Source organism: Pseudonaja textilis, chromosome 2 (genome assembly GCF_049901715.1).
Source record: "Pseudonaja textilis isolate UNSWEBS1 chromosome 2, rPseTex1.2, whole genome shotgun sequence".
Taxonomy (NCBI): domain Eukaryota; kingdom Metazoa; phylum Chordata; class Lepidosauria; order Squamata; family Elapidae; genus Pseudonaja; species Pseudonaja textilis.
The window spans coordinates 122146572-122165165 of NC_141991.1; the positions used below are offsets into that span (position 1 = coordinate 122146572).

The window sequence follows — 18594 nt, forward strand, 5'->3', positions numbered from 1 at the left end:
GGGATAGTGTGATGGTTGCAAGCGTGAGGACCAGTTATAACTTTTGTCAGCGCCACTGTAACTTTTAACAGACACCAAACCAGGGATCTGCAACCTGTGGCTCTGGAGCCACATGTGGCTCTTTTGGCCCTCTATTGCGGCTCCCTGTCGGCTGATCCCACCACTGGCAAGCCCTTCTCCGTCACTCTTCATCTGGCCTGAGAACATAAGGGGGATGCGGGGGATGGAGACTTGCTCCATATTCCAGAGCAGGTGGTGACTGGGTGTGAGTGAGGGGCGTCGAGTTGGCCATGTCCTCCCAGTCACACCGGTTGTTAAATTATTGGCTCCCGGTGTTTTCCTTTCTGTGGGAAATGGCTACAATTGGCTTTTTGAGTGTTTAAGGTTGCAGACCCCTGCACAAAACAAATGGCTGTAACTCAAGGACTATCTGTAAAGGGCAAAAATAAATACATCCACATCAAGAACCCACCTGATCCAAATATACCCCATAATTCAATGCTAAATAAGGTCTTCTACATTTCTGGAGCAGTGCAGGAGTTGTTTACAACTGATTATACCCCATGTTATTCCAGTATTACATAAAGAAGCCTTATTCTGCCAACCATCCTCTCTTTTTCAAGAGAGTCAGAGGATGAGGCAAAGTTAAAAAACAGTCAATGGAGAAAAGGCACCATACAAATAAGTCATAACTCGTGGGTGAAACAATATCTTTTATTTTCCAAATAGTGAATTACTGACTAAAAATATTAGCCCTGACAATTTTCCTTATTATGACCTATATAGAATCAAGAGTCTATCTTTCCAAAGGAAGAGAGAAATATAGCCGAACACATAAGACAGTCTACTTGAAAGGACTCAAAAAGGTAGAATAATGTCTTTAAATATGCTTGCTCACATCTATTAAGGGCACTAGGAACATATCATCAGATGCCCACTAGGTGGCACACAAGTCTCACATGAAGGATAATGCAAGGTTAGGAGTTGCAGTGAGGTGCAAGGAATGGATTTAAACCTGTCCATTATGGGAGAGGAAAAAAGAGAGATAAGGCAACATGTGAATTCTTTGAGGGCAGCATATATTTTCCTAACAGGCAACAGAAGAGGAGGCATCCACCCAACCCTGTCCCATTGGCACATGATGGTCAACTGTATCCACAGAAATGGAGATGAAAGTATTCCAGAGCTTTGTGATTGGGCCTCATAACAGCCAGATGTACAGGAACAGAAACTATTACATGACCTCATAGCCACTGCGGATTCCTTTCATGAGACAACAGGCAAAAATGATGCCCAGGATCTAGAAAAAAATGAGAGAAAAAAATATTTAGCCCCGATGTTTTATTTAGAAATAGCAAGACTACTACTACTACTGTAGGAGCTGTGGAGGTGCAGTGGTTAGAACGCAGGATTGCAGGCAAACTCTGCTTCCACAGCCATATATCTCTGTATAGTCACATTTTAACTGTGTTTTTGTGGAAGTCACTTTTTCAAGAACACAATCCAGAACAAGGCTACTAGCTTTTTCTAGCAAATGAAGATGCAGGTAGGCATGTTCAGATGAGAACCCATTCCCACAAACAATGGCTTTTGTACCTCAAAGAAGGCAATGCCCAACGCAACTGCAGCCACGATCACGATATGATTCCGCAGCCAAAGTTCTATTTTTTTCACACAACCCTGCAGGGAAAGAAAAAAAAAATGTTTGGAGGATTCTCTCCAAAAATCAAAGCTGGAGCAAAAAGTCAGTGAAGCATTATAGGCAAGGTTTTGGTGTGGGAAAACTAGGATGAAGTTTCCTACATGAACTAGGCCTCACTGGGTGATTTTGGATTAGGCCAAGGATGTCTCTCTCTAGCCGTGACCGCTTTAAGACTTGTGGACTTCAACTCCCAGAATTCCTCAGCCAGCCATGTCAGCCAGAATACTGGCTGGGGAACTCTGGGAAATGAAGTCCACAAGTCCTGAAGGGCCAAGATTGGACATCTTTAGACTAGGCATATTTTCTAAGCCTAGCCTACTTCACAGGGTTGCAGCAGGGATAATATTCAGGCAGATTTCCCCATGCTCTGCCTTTTATCAAGAGTTCAAAGCAGAATGCATGCATGAATCAATACATACACCCTCCCAACACTCCTGTCATACAAACCTCTTCGTAAGTATTGTCACGAGTGGGATTTTTGGTACAGTCTGTGGAATTCTTGCAGCAGGAGGCAGGTACTTTTCCAGGCTCAGGTTTTGTGACATTAAACCAGTCAGTATAACTAGCAACTCCACAGCAGGAATACTATAGTTGGGGATGGGAAAAGAGAAGAAGAAAAAGAGATCAACATTTTAATGAAATTGGGGGTTGAGTTTTGTAAGTCTTCGATACTTGACTTGTATCTGATTAAGAGGAAACTTTTTATTAAACGCATGATTGGGCCACATCTGATGCTGGATGGAGTCCCAGCGTATGTTCAGGTAAGCCACCCATCAGCTTCATTCTCACACCTATAGAACTGGAATGGTTAGAGCTCAGCCTTTTTCTCTCCTTTTTTAACAGAAAATATTTGCATCTATGTTATATCTTCTTTGACACATACTCCAACTATTCTGCTCCCGCCACTTTCAGCCTACATCTTTCCTGTGCCTTTCACCTTCCTCTTCCAGAAGAAAGGGAAGCCTCATCCGCCTTTCCCCAAAATTGTCCTGATTCAAGATAAAAATGCAGGTTCTCCACTGTTATTCACTGCAGGGAATCTACTGCAGGCGGATTTGCTCACAAAGACTATGTGTAGGAAAAGCAATATAACAAATATCAGACAGACTGTAACTATGGACATTTGGACAAGTTGTTTTGGACAGTGAAATCAAGTAAGGGGAATCTGCAAACTAATTAGGAACCCATATACATTCATACATACATGGGTGGGATTCTACCAGTTCGCACTTATTCGCTAGAACTGGTTGTTAACATTCTAAGCAGTTTGGAGAACCGGTTGTTAGAAGAAATTACTGGCCTAATTCTGTAAGGAAGGCAGGAAGGAAACATTCTGGTGTTGTTTACAGAAACTGCCTCTCCATTAACTCTTATTACATCCTTGGCAGGACTAGACTTCCTGTCTCTGGAACTTCTCTGGAGTTTTTTTCCCCTCCTTTGCTGGTACTTTGCTTGTGTGGAATGACCATTCAAAGTTACAATGGCACTGAAAAGTGACTTATGACCATTTTTCCCACTTACGACTGTTGCAGCATCCCCACAGTCATGAGAGGCCAGGCGAGGCGATGCATGCCTCGATGTGAGTGAAATTGAGTTGGCCACACCCAGCCAATAACATGACCACCAAGCCATGTCCACCCAGTCACATGACCACCAAGCCACGCCTACCACCTAAGCCACGCCCAGAACCGGTTGTTAAAAAATTTGAATCCCACCCATACATACATACATACATACATACACACACACACACACAATTAAACCCACTACTTGCCAACCCTGGAGTCCTAGAAGCAGACCCTTATGGCAGACTTACTTTCTTCTGCAAATTATCCAAAGTTTTTTTCACGTCTAAACTACGGTTGTAGTTATTCATTTCTTCCTGGATTTCATTTTCAATCACTGTTCGAACCTGGGAAAGAAAGCAAAGTAAGACAGGTCATAAGATTTAAAAAGTTTCTATATCTCATATGAAGAATGAAACAACTTCAACATGGATTCTCTAAAGGTGGATATCATAACTTGAGGCCTAATCTTTTTTCCAGCTTTTGCCTGTGCTAGCTGGGGAATGCTTGGAATTGTGGTCCAATACCTTTTTTTTCTCTAGGAAGTTTTAATATTTAAGGTAGGTGGTTACTGTGGCATCATTCCTAAAGGTCTGTCTTACCTTGTCTTTAAAGATGTACCCTGCAATGGCAGCTGCAATCTCTACCAGGAAGATTAGAGTCAACAGGATGGCAAACTGAAGAGGAAAAAAAATTGTGATTAAGGAGACAAAAATGTACTGCCAGTTTGGCTCATATAACCTACTTCCAGGTAAGGTTGTCTCCATTCAAGAAAAAACCTATCCCCAAACTGGAAAACATTGTTAAACTCTTCAATGCTGGTTCTCTACCGTAGTCTAAACTAGGCTTCTTCTGTCTCAGAATACTTGGTTGGGAGTTTATAAGTTGTTTAGTTTTTATTTCTTTACTTGTTCTATTTATATTATCAAATCTAGAAGGCACCAGTTGAGTATCTGTCACCAAATAAAGCCCCTGGGCCCATCTTTAGTCAAAGCCTTCCATGTTCATATAGGAAAAAAGATTTCCTAGCTTCCAAGTGACTATCTGCCCTACAACTTTATACTTCTCTCCAGTGTTTGCCTGCGCACTTCAGCTTATAGCAACAATTTTAGTGTTATCAGACCCAGCACACAAAGACAAGTTTAAAAGACAAACGTGTAGCCTCTACCTCTCTTGTGGGTCCTTTTAGTTTTCATTTTAATTCAACCTATCGCTTGCCAAGACTGTAGATTTATTCATAAACACCCACTCAAATCTACAAGATTTTGGTCAATGGGGATCTTTTGCTGCTATTATTTTAAAACACATTAAAGACAATTTCTGCTTGGAATCAAGAGGTATTTCTCCAAAGAATAACACATCACGCTCTATAAATTTCCACGAAGGAACCCAGGAACCTAAATTATGCAAAAGATATATACTGCTGTTGCCATGACTTTGCACAGAATTTTTGGCACAGAAATGTTTTTTGAATCATTTTAAAGTACGGTTTTTGACCCAAAATGTTCATTTCTTATAGAAAGACCAAAAGAAAGCTCCTGACTGGATTTCATGAGTATTGTTAAGCCCGGAATATTTGTGTTACTATTTCTCCAACTATCTTAAAAGTACAAAGATTAGGGACTGACAAAGTATTGATAAAGCCTTCAAAGTTTTAAATAGGTAAAGCTGTAGTTTAATATTTTAATTTTTCTTATTTTATAACTAGTAAGCCCACCTGGAGTCATGTTGTAGGGGAGATGGATTGGATAAAAATTTAATAAATACAAATATACTTTCTGACTTATAAAAGGCTCTGGGTTAGATTGGACGATCTGTCCCATTCCCTTTTGAATTCTTTTCTCAACTGCAAATATATTATAATAATACGGTCTGTGGCCATAATGCTATAATCACCAATATGGTACTGATGGAGGTTATTCTTGTTGCCCGCTATGCTACCTGATTGTTCAACTTACTGTTGAACATGTTTTTAAAATGAAATGGGAAGCTGGCAGGCTAAAAAGTAAACCCTAACCCTAACTCTAACCTTAACTTCCAGCAACTTTTTTAAAAAAAATCCAAACCCCACAAGCATCCTTAGAAAATAAGCTCTTAACATCGCAGGTATTCCCACCAATTCAAACAACTGGGAATAGTAGCTGCCAGATTGCACACGTTTCAGCCCCAGGGACCTGTGGCAAAGAATTGTTCAGGTGGCACATTCCTAGGAAACATTTCTGCAATGGGACATAGATAAATCTGCACACCGGCGGCATAACATTGTCTGCTTGATTTCTCATGTTTCCCATTACCCAAGCTCCAAGAAATAACGTTACAGCTCTGATTCTTTGTCTGAATGCAGCGTCAGAAGCTGGAATAAGGTCGTCAGCAATTTCATAGCCCCCCCCATTCCTTCTCCATCATCCTACCCCCACCCCCTCACCGTGGTGATCATGCAGTAGTTCTCTTTTGCTGCCCCACAGCAACCAAAGAAGGAGATGAAGAACACTATGACGCCCACGGACAGGATGACAATAGGAGCAGCAGAGGCTGATGCTGGGCCAGTCATCACCAGCGTGTCTTTGAGCTCGATTTGTACGAAAATCCCCAGGGCAATGAGAGCGATTCCGCAGAGCTGTGGAGAAGGAAAACAAAGCGTCAGCATGGTGGCAATGATAAGGAGGGAAACTGCAATGTACGAGAAGCAGTGGCTCCTCTTCCCTGAATGTGCTCCAGATGAGGCTAGATAGGTATCTGTTGATGCTTTAATAACAGTACTGCACTGAGCAGGAGGCTGGACTTAAATAGTAGCTTTTCCAGCTCTAAGATTCTTTTTTTTTTTTTTGAAAACAGTTTTATTAATTTTAACAACAAACAAACCAAAACACATAAAACATAAAAACATCATCCTTTCCTTCATGAGTTTACAGACAGTGTATCGGTTGGTTTATCACTTTTTTTTGTGCATCCATTTCATAGTCTCCATTGTAGTTATATTGCATAATAGCTCATATTATCAATCAACAATTATATAGCCTGATATCATTATTAAACAATCATAGGACTATAATTTTATTAATTCATACTTTAGCGAGATAACTATAGTTTACTTAATTTATTTTATAGCAAATCATCAAGTCATAGCAAGTCTATCTTAATAAAATTTTATAAAGATAATATCATAGAAAAAAAGGAAATATGTATTGTTTCCTAAGGTTCTAAATATTCTATTATTATATTTTATTGTCTAACCATTGATAGAAAAGGTCCCAAACTTCATAGAATTGTTTATCTTCTTGTTCTCTAATTTCAAATGTCAATCTACTCATTTCAGCACATTCCAATATTTTCTTAATAATTTCTTCCTGTGATGGTATTTTCTCACTCTTCCAATTTTTAGCAAATACAATCCTAGCCGCTGTTAATACATTTACAATCAAATATTTCAAATTTTTATTGTATGTATCAGGTAAGATTCCCAATAAAAAAATCTCTGGTTTTAAATCTATATGTTTCTTTGTCATTTTTTCCAACCATATGCGAATTTTAGTCCAATATTTTCTAGCGTCCTCACAAGTCCACCACATATGGTAATATGAGCCAGGTATCTGATTCTGTCATAATCTTAGAAGGGCTGCAACTACGAAGGGAAATAGGCTAAGGCAACAGATGTGTAAGACCTTTAACCCACTGGTAGTTTGGCTCCTCCTAAAACCCTCTTGCTGCTGAATTTTAATGGTCAGAAATTGGTGGCAATGCTTTCCTATTTCTTTGAGTCATGAAATAAGAAAGCTGAAATAATTACTATTTTACTTGCAATCAACCTCTTTGATATCCATAAGGCACTATGGCCTATCTGGTTTTATTCTGTTTCTAGATGTTTAAAATGAAGCTGTGGTGCCACAAAGCTTTGATTTCAAGAAAGCTTCAGTAATTTCTATCTACCTATCATCTAATCTCCAGGGCATTCATAAAAAAATAAAAAACAGATAACTAAAGCTTAGTATTTCATTTGACTGTTGAATTTCAAATGTGCTCACAGCAAGCTGGGAGACCCTGTTGTAGTACAGGCCTTAAAATAAGTTTATCAGAATCTTTAAGAAAGGAAATAAAACAACAGCTAAATTCCGGAAAACAGAAAACCACATCTCAATGTGTGGGTGATGCTGCTTTGTGCATTATCACACCACATCCTCCAGGGGCCTTGTTTACATGTTAATTTAGATGCTATCTTTCTTTCCAGAGTCTAAGTTTCAATTAAAAAATGCACATTCCCTCCTCTGTTTTTCTTATTACAAATAATCTGTTAAATTGGCTTGAGGGAAAGCAATTGCCCCAAAGTTACGCAATGAGCTTTCAGGGCTGATAGTGGTTGAACCTGAACCACCCCTGCCCAACAACTCAACCATCACACCAACTAACTCTCATTCAGTGCAGCTCCTCAATCATTTTCCTCCCCTCAGGCAAGAGTTAATTTGAGAAGTTCCCTTATTGTATATATTCCAATATTAACTCCCATTAACCCAGCTTCAGCCTCAAAATGGTGGCATAGGCAAATGGATACATTTGGAAAGCTTAATGTTTTGTCTTCCCATGGAAGCATTCCATCTCTTATATGTTGTACAAGGGCAATTTTGGAGAAAAACCTGCTAAGTTATTCTCTACCTGCTACCTTCACGTAAGCTGAGTGAAACTCTCATCAGCTCAGTCATACATGGGCTGGATCATGCACAGAATGAACGAGACTTGAAGTCCAATCCCAAAGCAGTATAGCCATCTAGAAAGAGGGCATTAGCTATTTTTGCAATATATTGTGTCAATAATCTGATATCCTCTAGATTTGTTTTTTTACAATATCAACCAGTTAGGAATTGTGTGTATTGCTGTCCAGAACACAACAACCAGAGCATCAGATTATTTATTCTGAACAGCATTGCAAAGGAGAACTGATTCATTCGTTTATTTAATTTCAGCACCAACTCCAGAGTGACTCTTAAAAGATTTTAAGTGACAGTAAAGAAATAATTTCATGAATTCTATGGACCACATCAGAACAAGCTTCTTAAAAATGAAAAGGGGACTTCCGGTTTGCCGGGCTTCGGCGGCAGGCAGGAATCTGCGATCGTGTGCGGTTTCTGCCTGGGCTCACCGCTGGAGCGCCCCGAGACAGCTGGCTTTGGGGCTAAGCCACCCCGTAGAGGTGGCGAAGAGGGGGGAGATTGCCAGAAGGGTCAAGGAGAGCCGCATCTCTCCTCCTCAGCTGGTCAAACTCCCTTTCCCGAAGGCGGTGGAGCGGTGGTCAGAAATGGCCACCTCAAAGAAACACTCAACTGGAAAAGAAAGTGCAGGAGGAAGATAAGAAGTGAAAGTTTTGGCTGACCGGGATAAAAAGCAACAACTAAGGTATCCTGGAATTTAAATTTTATAAAAGATAACATCGCTCCCAAAGAAGAGTCGGAAGAAGCGAAAGAGGGTGAAAAGGGAAAGTTTTTTTCTTCTTCACTCTCCTTCCTCACATTGACAACAAAGAGAGCTGAATAAGAAATCGGAAAAATCCGCTTTGGCACTAACAGGTAATTAATCTGAAAATATAATTAAATGCCAAAGGGACAATAAAGATTTCTGGACACTAGAAAATCTTTTTTTTCTATAAGGAGGAAGGGAGAGGAAAAGAATAAGGGCAGGATTTGGAAGGAGGAGACTGCCTGGACTTCAAAAGAATTTAGAATAAAATCTTAATAAGACTTCTAAAAGATACATTTTAACTGGAACTTTGTAACTAAATAGTAACCCCAGGAAGAGAAAGTGAAGAAAGAAGAAAGTGTAAAAAGAAACAGCTTGTGTGTATTTGGATTGGTTGGTGACTTTGGGATTTTGGGATATTATATTGGAATGACTAAAAACAATTGAGTGGTTGTTTAACAAAAAAAACTACAATGGCATCACTTCTGGATGAACTGAAAATGGAATTTAAAAAATATAAAGAAGAGACACAAGAAGGGAAGGGCTTCTTTGGCTCCATTTTTCAATTCTTAGAAATGGCGATCTGCACCTACGAGAAACAACAAGAAAGGTCTGCGCAACTAGAAGATTGGGACAAAGAAGCCATCTTTAATGAACAAGTAACTCTATTTGGGGAAGAAAGGGGAAAGGGGGGAAAGAGAATGGAGAATTTAAGACTTAAAAAAACAGCCAAAAAAGGGAAAAATAATTTGAAAAGCATATACAAAGTTGGAAAGCAACAGAAAAGGGGAATACAGAAGAGGGAAATGGAGGTGGAGATGGGGGCAAAAAGGGGAGACAGAAGAAGAAAGGGAAGAAGGAAAGGAAGAGAAGCTACAAAGGTTTGGAGCAAGATGTAAAGAAACAGGACTTATTCAGAGATAATTGGTGAAAATTTTACTGAAAAAGTGATTCTGCAAAGGTACATAAGATTGTACTGTTATATTTGTAATAGAAATAATGTTAGAAAATTGGAAACACGTATGATTAAAAAGTGGGATAAAATAGTCAGCGTAATTTAGTTAAACTTTTGTGAACAAAATAAATGAAATAAAATAAATGAATTGAATTAGGAAGGAATGGGAACATTTTAATTACTCAATGTTTTATAAAATATAAACGAAGAGGGGGGGGAATTAACTATGGAAAGTTTTTAAAGTGTTCCCATAGACGTATGATACTTATCTGAAAAGTAATGTGTAAAACATTAAGATTTAAATGAATATTAATGTTAATGATAGAATTGAATTGGTATGGATTGTTGTTTTTAATTATATTATACATTTATAATTTTTTCCTTTTTTCAAAATACAGTGTGTAGTTTTAGAATGTACCAAGCAGAATCCGAACGGAAGTTATGTATTATATTAAGTGTTATAATTTTAGGGGAAAGATATAAAGGCGTCATACTCCAATCAGTGATTACAGGAGAAATTTTGTTCAATGAGAAAAGATAGTAGACAGTTGAAACAGGACAAAGAATATAAGTACAATGATTTGAATTGAGATGAAATAAATAAAATAAAATTAAGAAAGTTAAAAGAGAGGAGAAGCTATATAGAAAATGGAGAATAGTAATAAGATATGGAATGGTGTATAAAAATGAGCATGAACTTGAATTTGTGTCTGTACGAAGAGATGTAACCCGGGATTATGCTGCTTTCAAAAAAGATGTTTTATGTTTTTTTGTTTTATGTTTTGTTTGTTTATATTTGTTTTTAAAAATCAATAAAATTTTCAAAAAAATGAAATGGGGACAGTAGATAAAAATAAAAGGTTAGTATCTTAAACTGGGACAAAATAAAGCAAGACTATTTTTTGCTATAAAATCATCCATACAATTATTAAAAATTGCTTGCTTAATACCTACTCAATTAATCTTCAGTTTTTAGAACACATATATCATGCACAACTGAACTTCTTATAACACAACTGAACTTCTAATAACTTTTTAAAGTTCATCTCCTTATATCAGGGGTCCCCAAACTTGGCAACTTTAAGACTTGTGAATTTCTGGGAGTAGAAGTCCACAAGTCTAAAAATTGCCACATTTGGAGACCTCTGCCTTATATGCTACTGTAAAGAAGGTGTCCTTTCCCTTACATTATCTCTCCTTCCAATATTAGGCCTGATCAAAAAGCTCAGTCTCAATTCTGCAAGAAAACAACCAAGCTCAGAGAGCACCAAGGACCTCTCATGCCTGTAGCCTGTTTACATTAATCCCCAGTTCTTTTTTTGTATTCTACATTTCACAAACCAACCAAGGTTGGTAAAACTACCACACACCAATTATATAAATCAACAAATACTAATCAATCTACTGAATACAATGCAAGTGAACAATTCACTGCAGTTCCAGCCATAATTCATGACGGCCAATTGGGTGTTCATGAATTCCTGTCTAAATTACTCTTAACTGGGTTTTTAAAACCGTGCACTTTCATTCAAATATTAACTTAGTCCAACTTCGTTAAGATCAGCTACTACCAATGAGATGAGATCACTTCCTGTACTTATGATGAGCCACCATGAATACGTCAGTGAAAGAAGAATCAAATGTGCCAATACCACAAACTTATTTTAGCTATTCTAGTGTGTTGTATGGATCTCAGGTAAATACTTTCAAAACCATACCCTCTTTTCACCGTTCAGGTGAAAACCAACACATTTATATACATAACATTTAATTTTCAAAGCAGTAACTATTGTTTTCCTCGCTTAAATGAATGGTCTTTCAATTCCCTCTCCCTGACAAATCTATTCATTTTGCAATAGCCTGTTTTTAAATGGCTCATGAAATCAGATATGTAAATACACCACCTCTTGGTTTCCTTTTCCTTTTTAAAAATACATATTTAATCTCACCAAGAATCTGGCTGCACACACCACAAATTTGGAACTGAAATGTATCTGGAAACTTTCTCTATGAAGATGACTAAGATGGAGGGAAATTTACATTTTATACTTGAGACTCTGCTGGGTTTGCATCATATCACGTTAAAGTCTGCTTATTTTTTATTTTTGTTTGGTTAAAGATATATGGGCAGAAAATAGTTGCATTCAAAACAAACCATGGCCTCAGAATATAAAACAACAGGTTGTATATTAGAAAAAACTTTGGCACATGTGCTTAATAGAATCAAATTACTAACTGGTCTCTCAAAGAAGGCTAGCAAGGACAAAGAGACTAAAAGCTTCAGAACAGGAACTGCAGTATTTTTAAAAACAAACAAAAGATTTTTTTAAAAAAAGAGAGAGCACACTTCTAATAGCATTAAGGCTAATCCTAATAAAAAGTTCTGGATCTCCAAAACACAGAAAGTCTTCTCTCCAACCTTTGCCACACACATTTCCCAAATAATTAGAACTTCCTAGATTTAGTGTTTACCTTTTACTCTTATCGCAGCAGGATGGACCCACCCAAAAACAAAGAGACTCTGCCTATATCCTGATAGCACACATAGCTTTTTTCCACAATAGCCCAAGCGTGAAAGGCAAATCCACAGAGAATTATTTCTACTGTAACCAAACGAACATTTTATTTGTATCCTATCTTTTTTATTTTTTTACAAATAACTCATGGAGGCAAACATTCAGCACACCATCCTATTTCCTCCACAAAAATCCTACGAGTTGAGTTGTGCTGAAAAACAGTGACCGACACAAAATCACTCAGCTGGCTTTCATGGCTAAGGCAGGACTAGAACTCACCAGCTCCTGGTTTCTAGTCTGGTGCTTTCACCACTAAACCTAGTCAGCCAGCAGCAGAAATTCTGCTTGGCCTAACTCAAGGGAACATGAAACTCCCCAGATCTGATGTGGATAGAAGAGGGCAGAGAAAGGGCGCATTATACTTCTGATTTACGCTGTCATTTACAATAGTCTAACCCTCACTTGTTATGATTCACCAGTCTCAACGTGATTAGGATGTATATTTTGCATGTATACACATACATGTCTTCCAAAGAACAAGCAGAGACCCAGTATTGGAACACAGTGAAACAGAGCCACAATTAATCTGCTTTGCAGAAATGGTTTCAACACTTGGGATTATAAAGCAATCCCTTAAGGGTCAGGAGGAAAAGTATGTTTGCTTTCCAGCATCAGGAATAAGGATATGTCCATTTCTTTATATTTTTGGAGTGTTGATAGAATGGATGGGAGAACAATGGAGGAAATGGATTTATACTACAAACTGTGGATGCAAAATAACTGCATTTTAAATGGAAAAAATTCTAAATGGAAATGATCATCTCTATTGCTCTTTATCAATGAATAAATAGAATAGTATTCTCTGTTAGAGATACTGCTTTGATCACCTGGATACTTTAGAACAAGGGTGTCAAACTCAGTTTCAATGAGGTTTGCATCAGGGTTGTGTTTGACCTCAGGGGGCCGAGGTGGGCGTGGCATCACTCATATCAGGGGCACCTGTGGTGGCCCAAGTGCTCTGCCAGTGAAAATGGGTTCCCAAGCTCTGTTTCTGGCTGTGACAGCCTCCTGCAACCCTCCACCAGCCAAAACAGAGTTCGCAGCCTCCCTTTTCGGCTACAATGGCCTCCTCCAACCCTCTGCCAGCAAAAACTGAGCTCGCGAGGGCCATGCATGGCCCTCATGAGCTCTATTTTTGCTGGCAGAGGCACTGTGAGCCAGTCCTTCACTGTTTCCAGGGTGACCTGCAGGCCAGATCTAAGCACCCATGGGCTGCATCTGGCCCCCACGCCTTGAATTTGACACCTCTGCTTTAGGATTAATGTTTCTATAACAAAAGAGTTAAGAAAAATGTTTAAACCCTTTTTGTCCCCCTCACAGAATCTTCAAATTGTTTCTAAAATTAAGTGAGACTCCTCATGACAATGATATGGATTTCCTGACTAGCACATCCACATGGTAGCCTTCCTCCCTATCAGTTTTCTCATAAATTTTTCATTCAGAATAAATCAAGGAACATTATTTTAAATATTTGTCTAACCTGACTTTATACATCCTTTAGGTTTTCCCTTATACTAGGGGTCTCTAAACTTGGCAACTTTAAGACTTGTGGATTAGCTGATGGGAAATTCTGCAAATTGAACTTCCAGAATTAACTTGCCAGGTATGGTGACCCCTGCCTTATACTATCAAGCTTCAGACAGCCATCAATCCTATTCTTTTACTACCTGCTACTAATTGCTTTTCACCATCCTATAAAAATACTTAATTGCCGTTCAAATAGTTCAACACAAGTGGCACAACAACCAGAAACAAAACAAAAAAAGAAATGCACAACAGTTACTGTTTCTACCTTTGCTTTTCCCTTTGTATTCAGATTATTCTATCGTGAAGGGGAGATACTGTCTGGACAGTCATAAACAGACAATCTTGAAATCATTTCCCAAATAACAGTCCCTATTAAAGGCTATCTTTGTTTTTGTATTATAGCCAGGCAAACATCTGGCTGCTGCGTACATTAGAACAAATAATTCCAATTCCACTGTTCTGCCAAAGAAAAGTTGGCTTACCCTTCTAGAGAACAAAAACCAACCATGATGCTTTTCCAAAGTAGAAAAAGGACAAGTTAGTACTTTCATTATTTGATTCCTGAACCACCCCGATAATTTTTATATGTAGCTAAACCTGTTCTGCGATAGATGCCAATTCTTGTCACTTTGGTGCAAACAGAAATAAACTAGTATAAACAAGCACAAGTTTTTAAAGTCTGGAAAGTAAAATCCCAAAAATTATCTTTCCCCCCCTCTTTTTAAGCCTGAGACCACCAAATGTTACGCTGACAAATTAATTTCCAGATCATACAGTTTCCTTTATGTAAATGGGGCCTAACAACAGGAAATAAACTAGTATCTAAATTTCAAAGCCTACACAAAAAAATGTCTTTTTTTTAAATCTCTGGAAAGTAAAATCCCAACAACTATCAACCACTCCTCTATAAAACTTAAAAAGTAGAAACCTAGCAAGTATTTGTGCAGGGTTGTGCAAAAAGAGTACTCTCACATTATTTAATATCTTGATAATTTTCCAAGAGAAAAATTGTGTTATATATTTCTCCAAAAGCAGGTAAATAAGCATTCGAATTCAAGAAAAAATGCCATCTTACCACCAAAATATATTTGCATATATAATTTCACTGTTCAAGTACAATTAAAAACATGTACACAAAATCAGATTATAAAGATGCATCTCATTACTGAAATGTAGGTGCTTATATTATGGCACGTAATACTACAAATTATTTCAGAGTCTAGAATTAGAGATAGGAGCCTTTTTTAAAAGCAAGATTTCACATTTAACTCTCTTTTCTGTTCCATACCACAAGAGTGCTCCTCACCCAGTTGTATTTATCATTTTGACTGCACTGAGAGAAACAGAACAAACATATGGCTAATTCACCCTTCTTGCGACTGGCAAAATAAACATACAGTACTAAGAAAGGTCAATAGTTCAAGTTCCTATTATCAAGTTCCTATTATCTATTTGGTCCAATAAAAAACTCCTGTTTCTTCAAAAGGAAATTCCAAGTTCTACAAGGATATTGAAGAGCTGGAAGAAGCACTCAATACCTTCCTTATATATTAACTCTTGCAATTTAACAAATTTAATCCAACTGTATTGACATAAAGCATTCCCAAGTGCTGCTGGGAAAAACCAATATCCTTTTCTAATTACAAAACCCCAACTGATCCCAGGTTTCCCATTAAGTAGCATCCTTTACTGCCACCTGCCCCTTATAAACAAAGCCCACACCAAACTTTGTCTCCACGTATGCATTCTTTTCGTACTACTCTGTCGGTTCACCCACAATTTGGTATAACTCCATCAACTCTAGATGTAGCTAGTTATTAAAGGGTACTGAATGAAAAAAAACTGTGTTTTGCAGAGTTTCTTTCATATAAAGAAAAAAGTACAAAATATAAAAATATATTAAAAACATAATAAAAAAATGGGAACTGGGGTATTTAGAGCCAAAGTTAGGAAGCTACTTCAGATCTTATATAGGCACACTCATGTACCTGTCAGCAGTTCCTTTTTAAAAAAAATGGTCCTTTTTTGGAGCTCAAATGATGTCACCACCTCCCCCTCCCCAGAAAATCCTGAATGTGTTTGAGTTAAGGAGACAGTAGACACGACAGGGCAATACTAGGGCAAGTCCATTTCATGTTTGCAACATTCTACATTTGCAACAAAATGAATAGCCAGCTTTTAAAACTGTCTAGTCTGTACCACCCAGAATGTGTCACAGTAGGTATTGCAAAGGGATGTAGAAAGCTATTTTTTTTCTGTGGTTGGGCAATGTAGCAAGTCATGTTATTTCTACAGAATTAGGATATGTAATCCAGATCAGTAAAAGTGCTTTAAAAGTCTCACTACATTCCACAGAATCTTGTTTGCCAACACCAGGAACTGGCCCTGCGCTGCAAGCAGGTCAGCAGCAACCACTGGCTTTGTTACAACAGCTGCTATGGTAAAAGCAACAATTTTTGCCACATCAGTCATCGAACAGATAATATGCAGTTTCTAGTCTAACAGGAAACCACCAAGTTCTGGAACCCTGATGTCTGGCAATTCCATTGGCCAAACTGATACCAAAGTCTCAAAATGTTCAGCTATTTGTGCATTGAACTTTCTATGTCAGCAATTCTTCATGTTTTTTATGGAGTTATTTGTGCATTGGCCAGTTTTATACCAAGTCAGTAGTTTAGCATCTGAAACCACTCCTATATGGAGTGGTAGAGAAGCACATCTTCCTTCTAGCATATTAATTATATTCACCCATTGTAGTAATAGCAATAATGTGGTTGGTTTGGCTTGGTTAGCAGGCCATGTAAATCAAATTGTTTTGGTTAAGCTTGTTTTACAATTGTTGAGTGAATAGTGGCTTAACTCAAAACAATGATTGAACAAGCCATGACACAGTAATATTGTACAAAACCAACCATTTTCTTACAACAGTGGTTTCCAACCTTTTCACTAAAATCTTTGGAGGATTACCGCATAAGTCTAGGTGAGCAATGCAAATCCTATAGGCACCAAGGCACAACCAACCCTTTTTCAGATATTATCCCGGGACTTCAAAATTAATCTATACAAATACAGTTGAAACTCATAAGATTTGGTGATCTTAGAAGATTTCAGCTATTTAAGGAATACTTTTAAAATGAAGTTTAAATTTGCACTGGTAAATTTATTCTATTTGTGAATTATTTGGTGTCATGGAATTATACTCTAATTCAGTGGGGGGGGGTGGGTTTCATTCCAGGATTTTACATTTGGGGCTTTTGTATTGAAAATGATACTGTTCTTGGAAAGGCGTTAGTATTACTAATTAGTATTGGTATTACTTCCAAACCTAGCAATCTGAGTTACCAGGAAAATTACTGATTTAATAGGTTTCAGGTATACAAGTAGAAGTGCCTCAGATGTTGACTTCTGTAGAAATATAGTACAAATCCAAACAATGACCAGGTCAGCAGGATAAAACTGTAAATCTGGAGTTCTTCTACTAATGTTTTTTAAAACCTGTTAAAAGACAACAAAACGTGTGGCCATGGCTTCAGGAACATGTAGTAGCAGATGGGAGCTTAAACTAGCCTCCGGATGGCTATATATAAAGCTTCTCCAGGGATGAACTGTATAAACAGAAGCCAAACATATTCCAAGTAAACATACCCCAGAAAGCTTATCTGGGGAAGGGGCCAAACAAGTAATCCATAGTAAATAATCTTCACTCTTTAAGACCAGTCAGCTCCCCCCCAATTAACTTACCCAGAATATAAAGTTGAAGAAAAACACCAGGTATTTAATACATTTCATCCCACCTTCCACTCCCATCTTGCGTTTTATTTTTCTGAAGAAAAAAAAAAAGAACGAGAGGGGAAGGAGAAAATTATTACAAGAACAAGAAACACGTCTTTATTAATAAAATGGAGGTTGTTAAAAAAAAAAAAGTAAAAGGGAAGCTTGGGAAAGTTTCCCGTAAAGGAGGCAGGCACAGAGACCTGCAGTTCCAGGAATCGTGGTCAGCTTTACTAATCCTTCGCTAATTACTAATAACTCGACGGTATCAGGTTATTCAACCGAAAGAGAGAGCGGGCTAAAAACAGGACGCGCTCCCGGCCAAGAAGTTCCCAATCCGGGACAACACCCAAACTTCCCGTCCTCACGCCCCACCTTGCTCCCTGACGTAAGCCCCCGAAAGGGCCGACTCCCAAAGCCGGTCCTTTCCCCCCCCACACACACACACACCAGCAACCCCCTGGAAATGTTTTGTGTGCGTATTGGGGCGGGGGGAGGGAGGGGTAAGAGAGGAGGAGGGAAAAGAGGATCCCTGAGCAGCGTGGCAGTGCGCCTTGCCTCGCCGACTTAGAACTACGCCCGCTCCTAAAGGCGTCGGGTCCCCTCCCGCTCCTCCCTGCCGCCTCTTGTTAAGCAGCACCAGATTTCACAACCCGGAGCCTCGAAAAGGGGGGCAGGGGGGCCGGAGGGAGGGAGGATTTGGGCAGAGTGGGATGTGGGGGTGGTGGAAGAAAGCTCCCAAGTAGTTGTCCAAGGCAACTAGAGGGCCCCCCCCCACCCCGACTGCATTTCCTCCTCCCTTCTTTCTCGCCCGCTTTTTCTTCTCCGAGGCTGCTATTCAACCCGTCTCCCCCTCCCTCTTCCCTCTCTCCCCCTTCTTATCCTTTGGCTTACCTTCCTTCTCTTTAGTCAAGGGGAAAAAAATAAAATAAGAAGCCCGCACCGACAAGCTAAGGACGGAGTAGTTAAAAGCAACGTGCCGCTCCCCCGCGTCTTATACTGCGCCCCTGCGTACGCCTTCTGCCTTCCCGGGCGTCACTTCTCCTCGGCTCT

General features: G+C 38.8%; 1 protein-coding gene across 3 annotated transcripts; it reads right to left on the reverse strand.

Moving 5' to 3' along the window:
* Positions 1 to 700: 700 nt before the first annotated feature.
* CD63 (CD63 molecule) lies at positions 701 to 18594 on the reverse strand. 3 transcript variants are annotated; one of them, XM_087925119.1, is made up of 8 exons: positions 18440 to 18594; positions 17512 to 17593; positions 5693 to 5884; positions 3870 to 3944; positions 3519 to 3614; positions 2150 to 2287; positions 1597 to 1680; positions 701 to 1300 (listed from the first exon to the last, which is right to left on the reverse strand). In XM_087925119.1, exons 2-8 carry the CDS (start codon positions 17575 to 17577, stop codon positions 1235 to 1237), a joined length of 717 nt encoding a protein of 238 aa, XP_087781245.1. In that variant the 5' UTR covers positions 17578 to 17593; positions 18440 to 18594; the 3' UTR covers positions 701 to 1234. The 3 variants fall into 3 exon arrangements, with proteins under 3 accessions (XP_087781245.1, XP_026566941.1, XP_026566939.1); XM_026711156.2 differs by having other exon boundaries at positions 18436 to 18594; XM_026711154.2 differs by lacking the exon at positions 18440 to 18594 and adding an exon at positions 17745 to 18336.

Bases quoted from the DNA above. Each gene is read 5' to 3' on its own strand.
- CD63 (XM_087925119.1), bottom strand. From the start codon at position 17,577: ATGGGAGTGGAAGGTGGGATGAAATGTATTAAATACCTGGTGTTTTTC. The intron at 2,288-3,518 runs GTAAGTCTGCCA...CCCCAACTATAG, and splicing joins TGGATAATTTGCAGAAGAAA to TATTCCTGCTGTGGAGTTGC. The intron at 1,681-2,149 runs GTTTGTATGACA...CTTTCCCTGCAG, and splicing joins GTGACAATACTTACGAAGAG to GGTTGTGTGAAAAAAATAGA.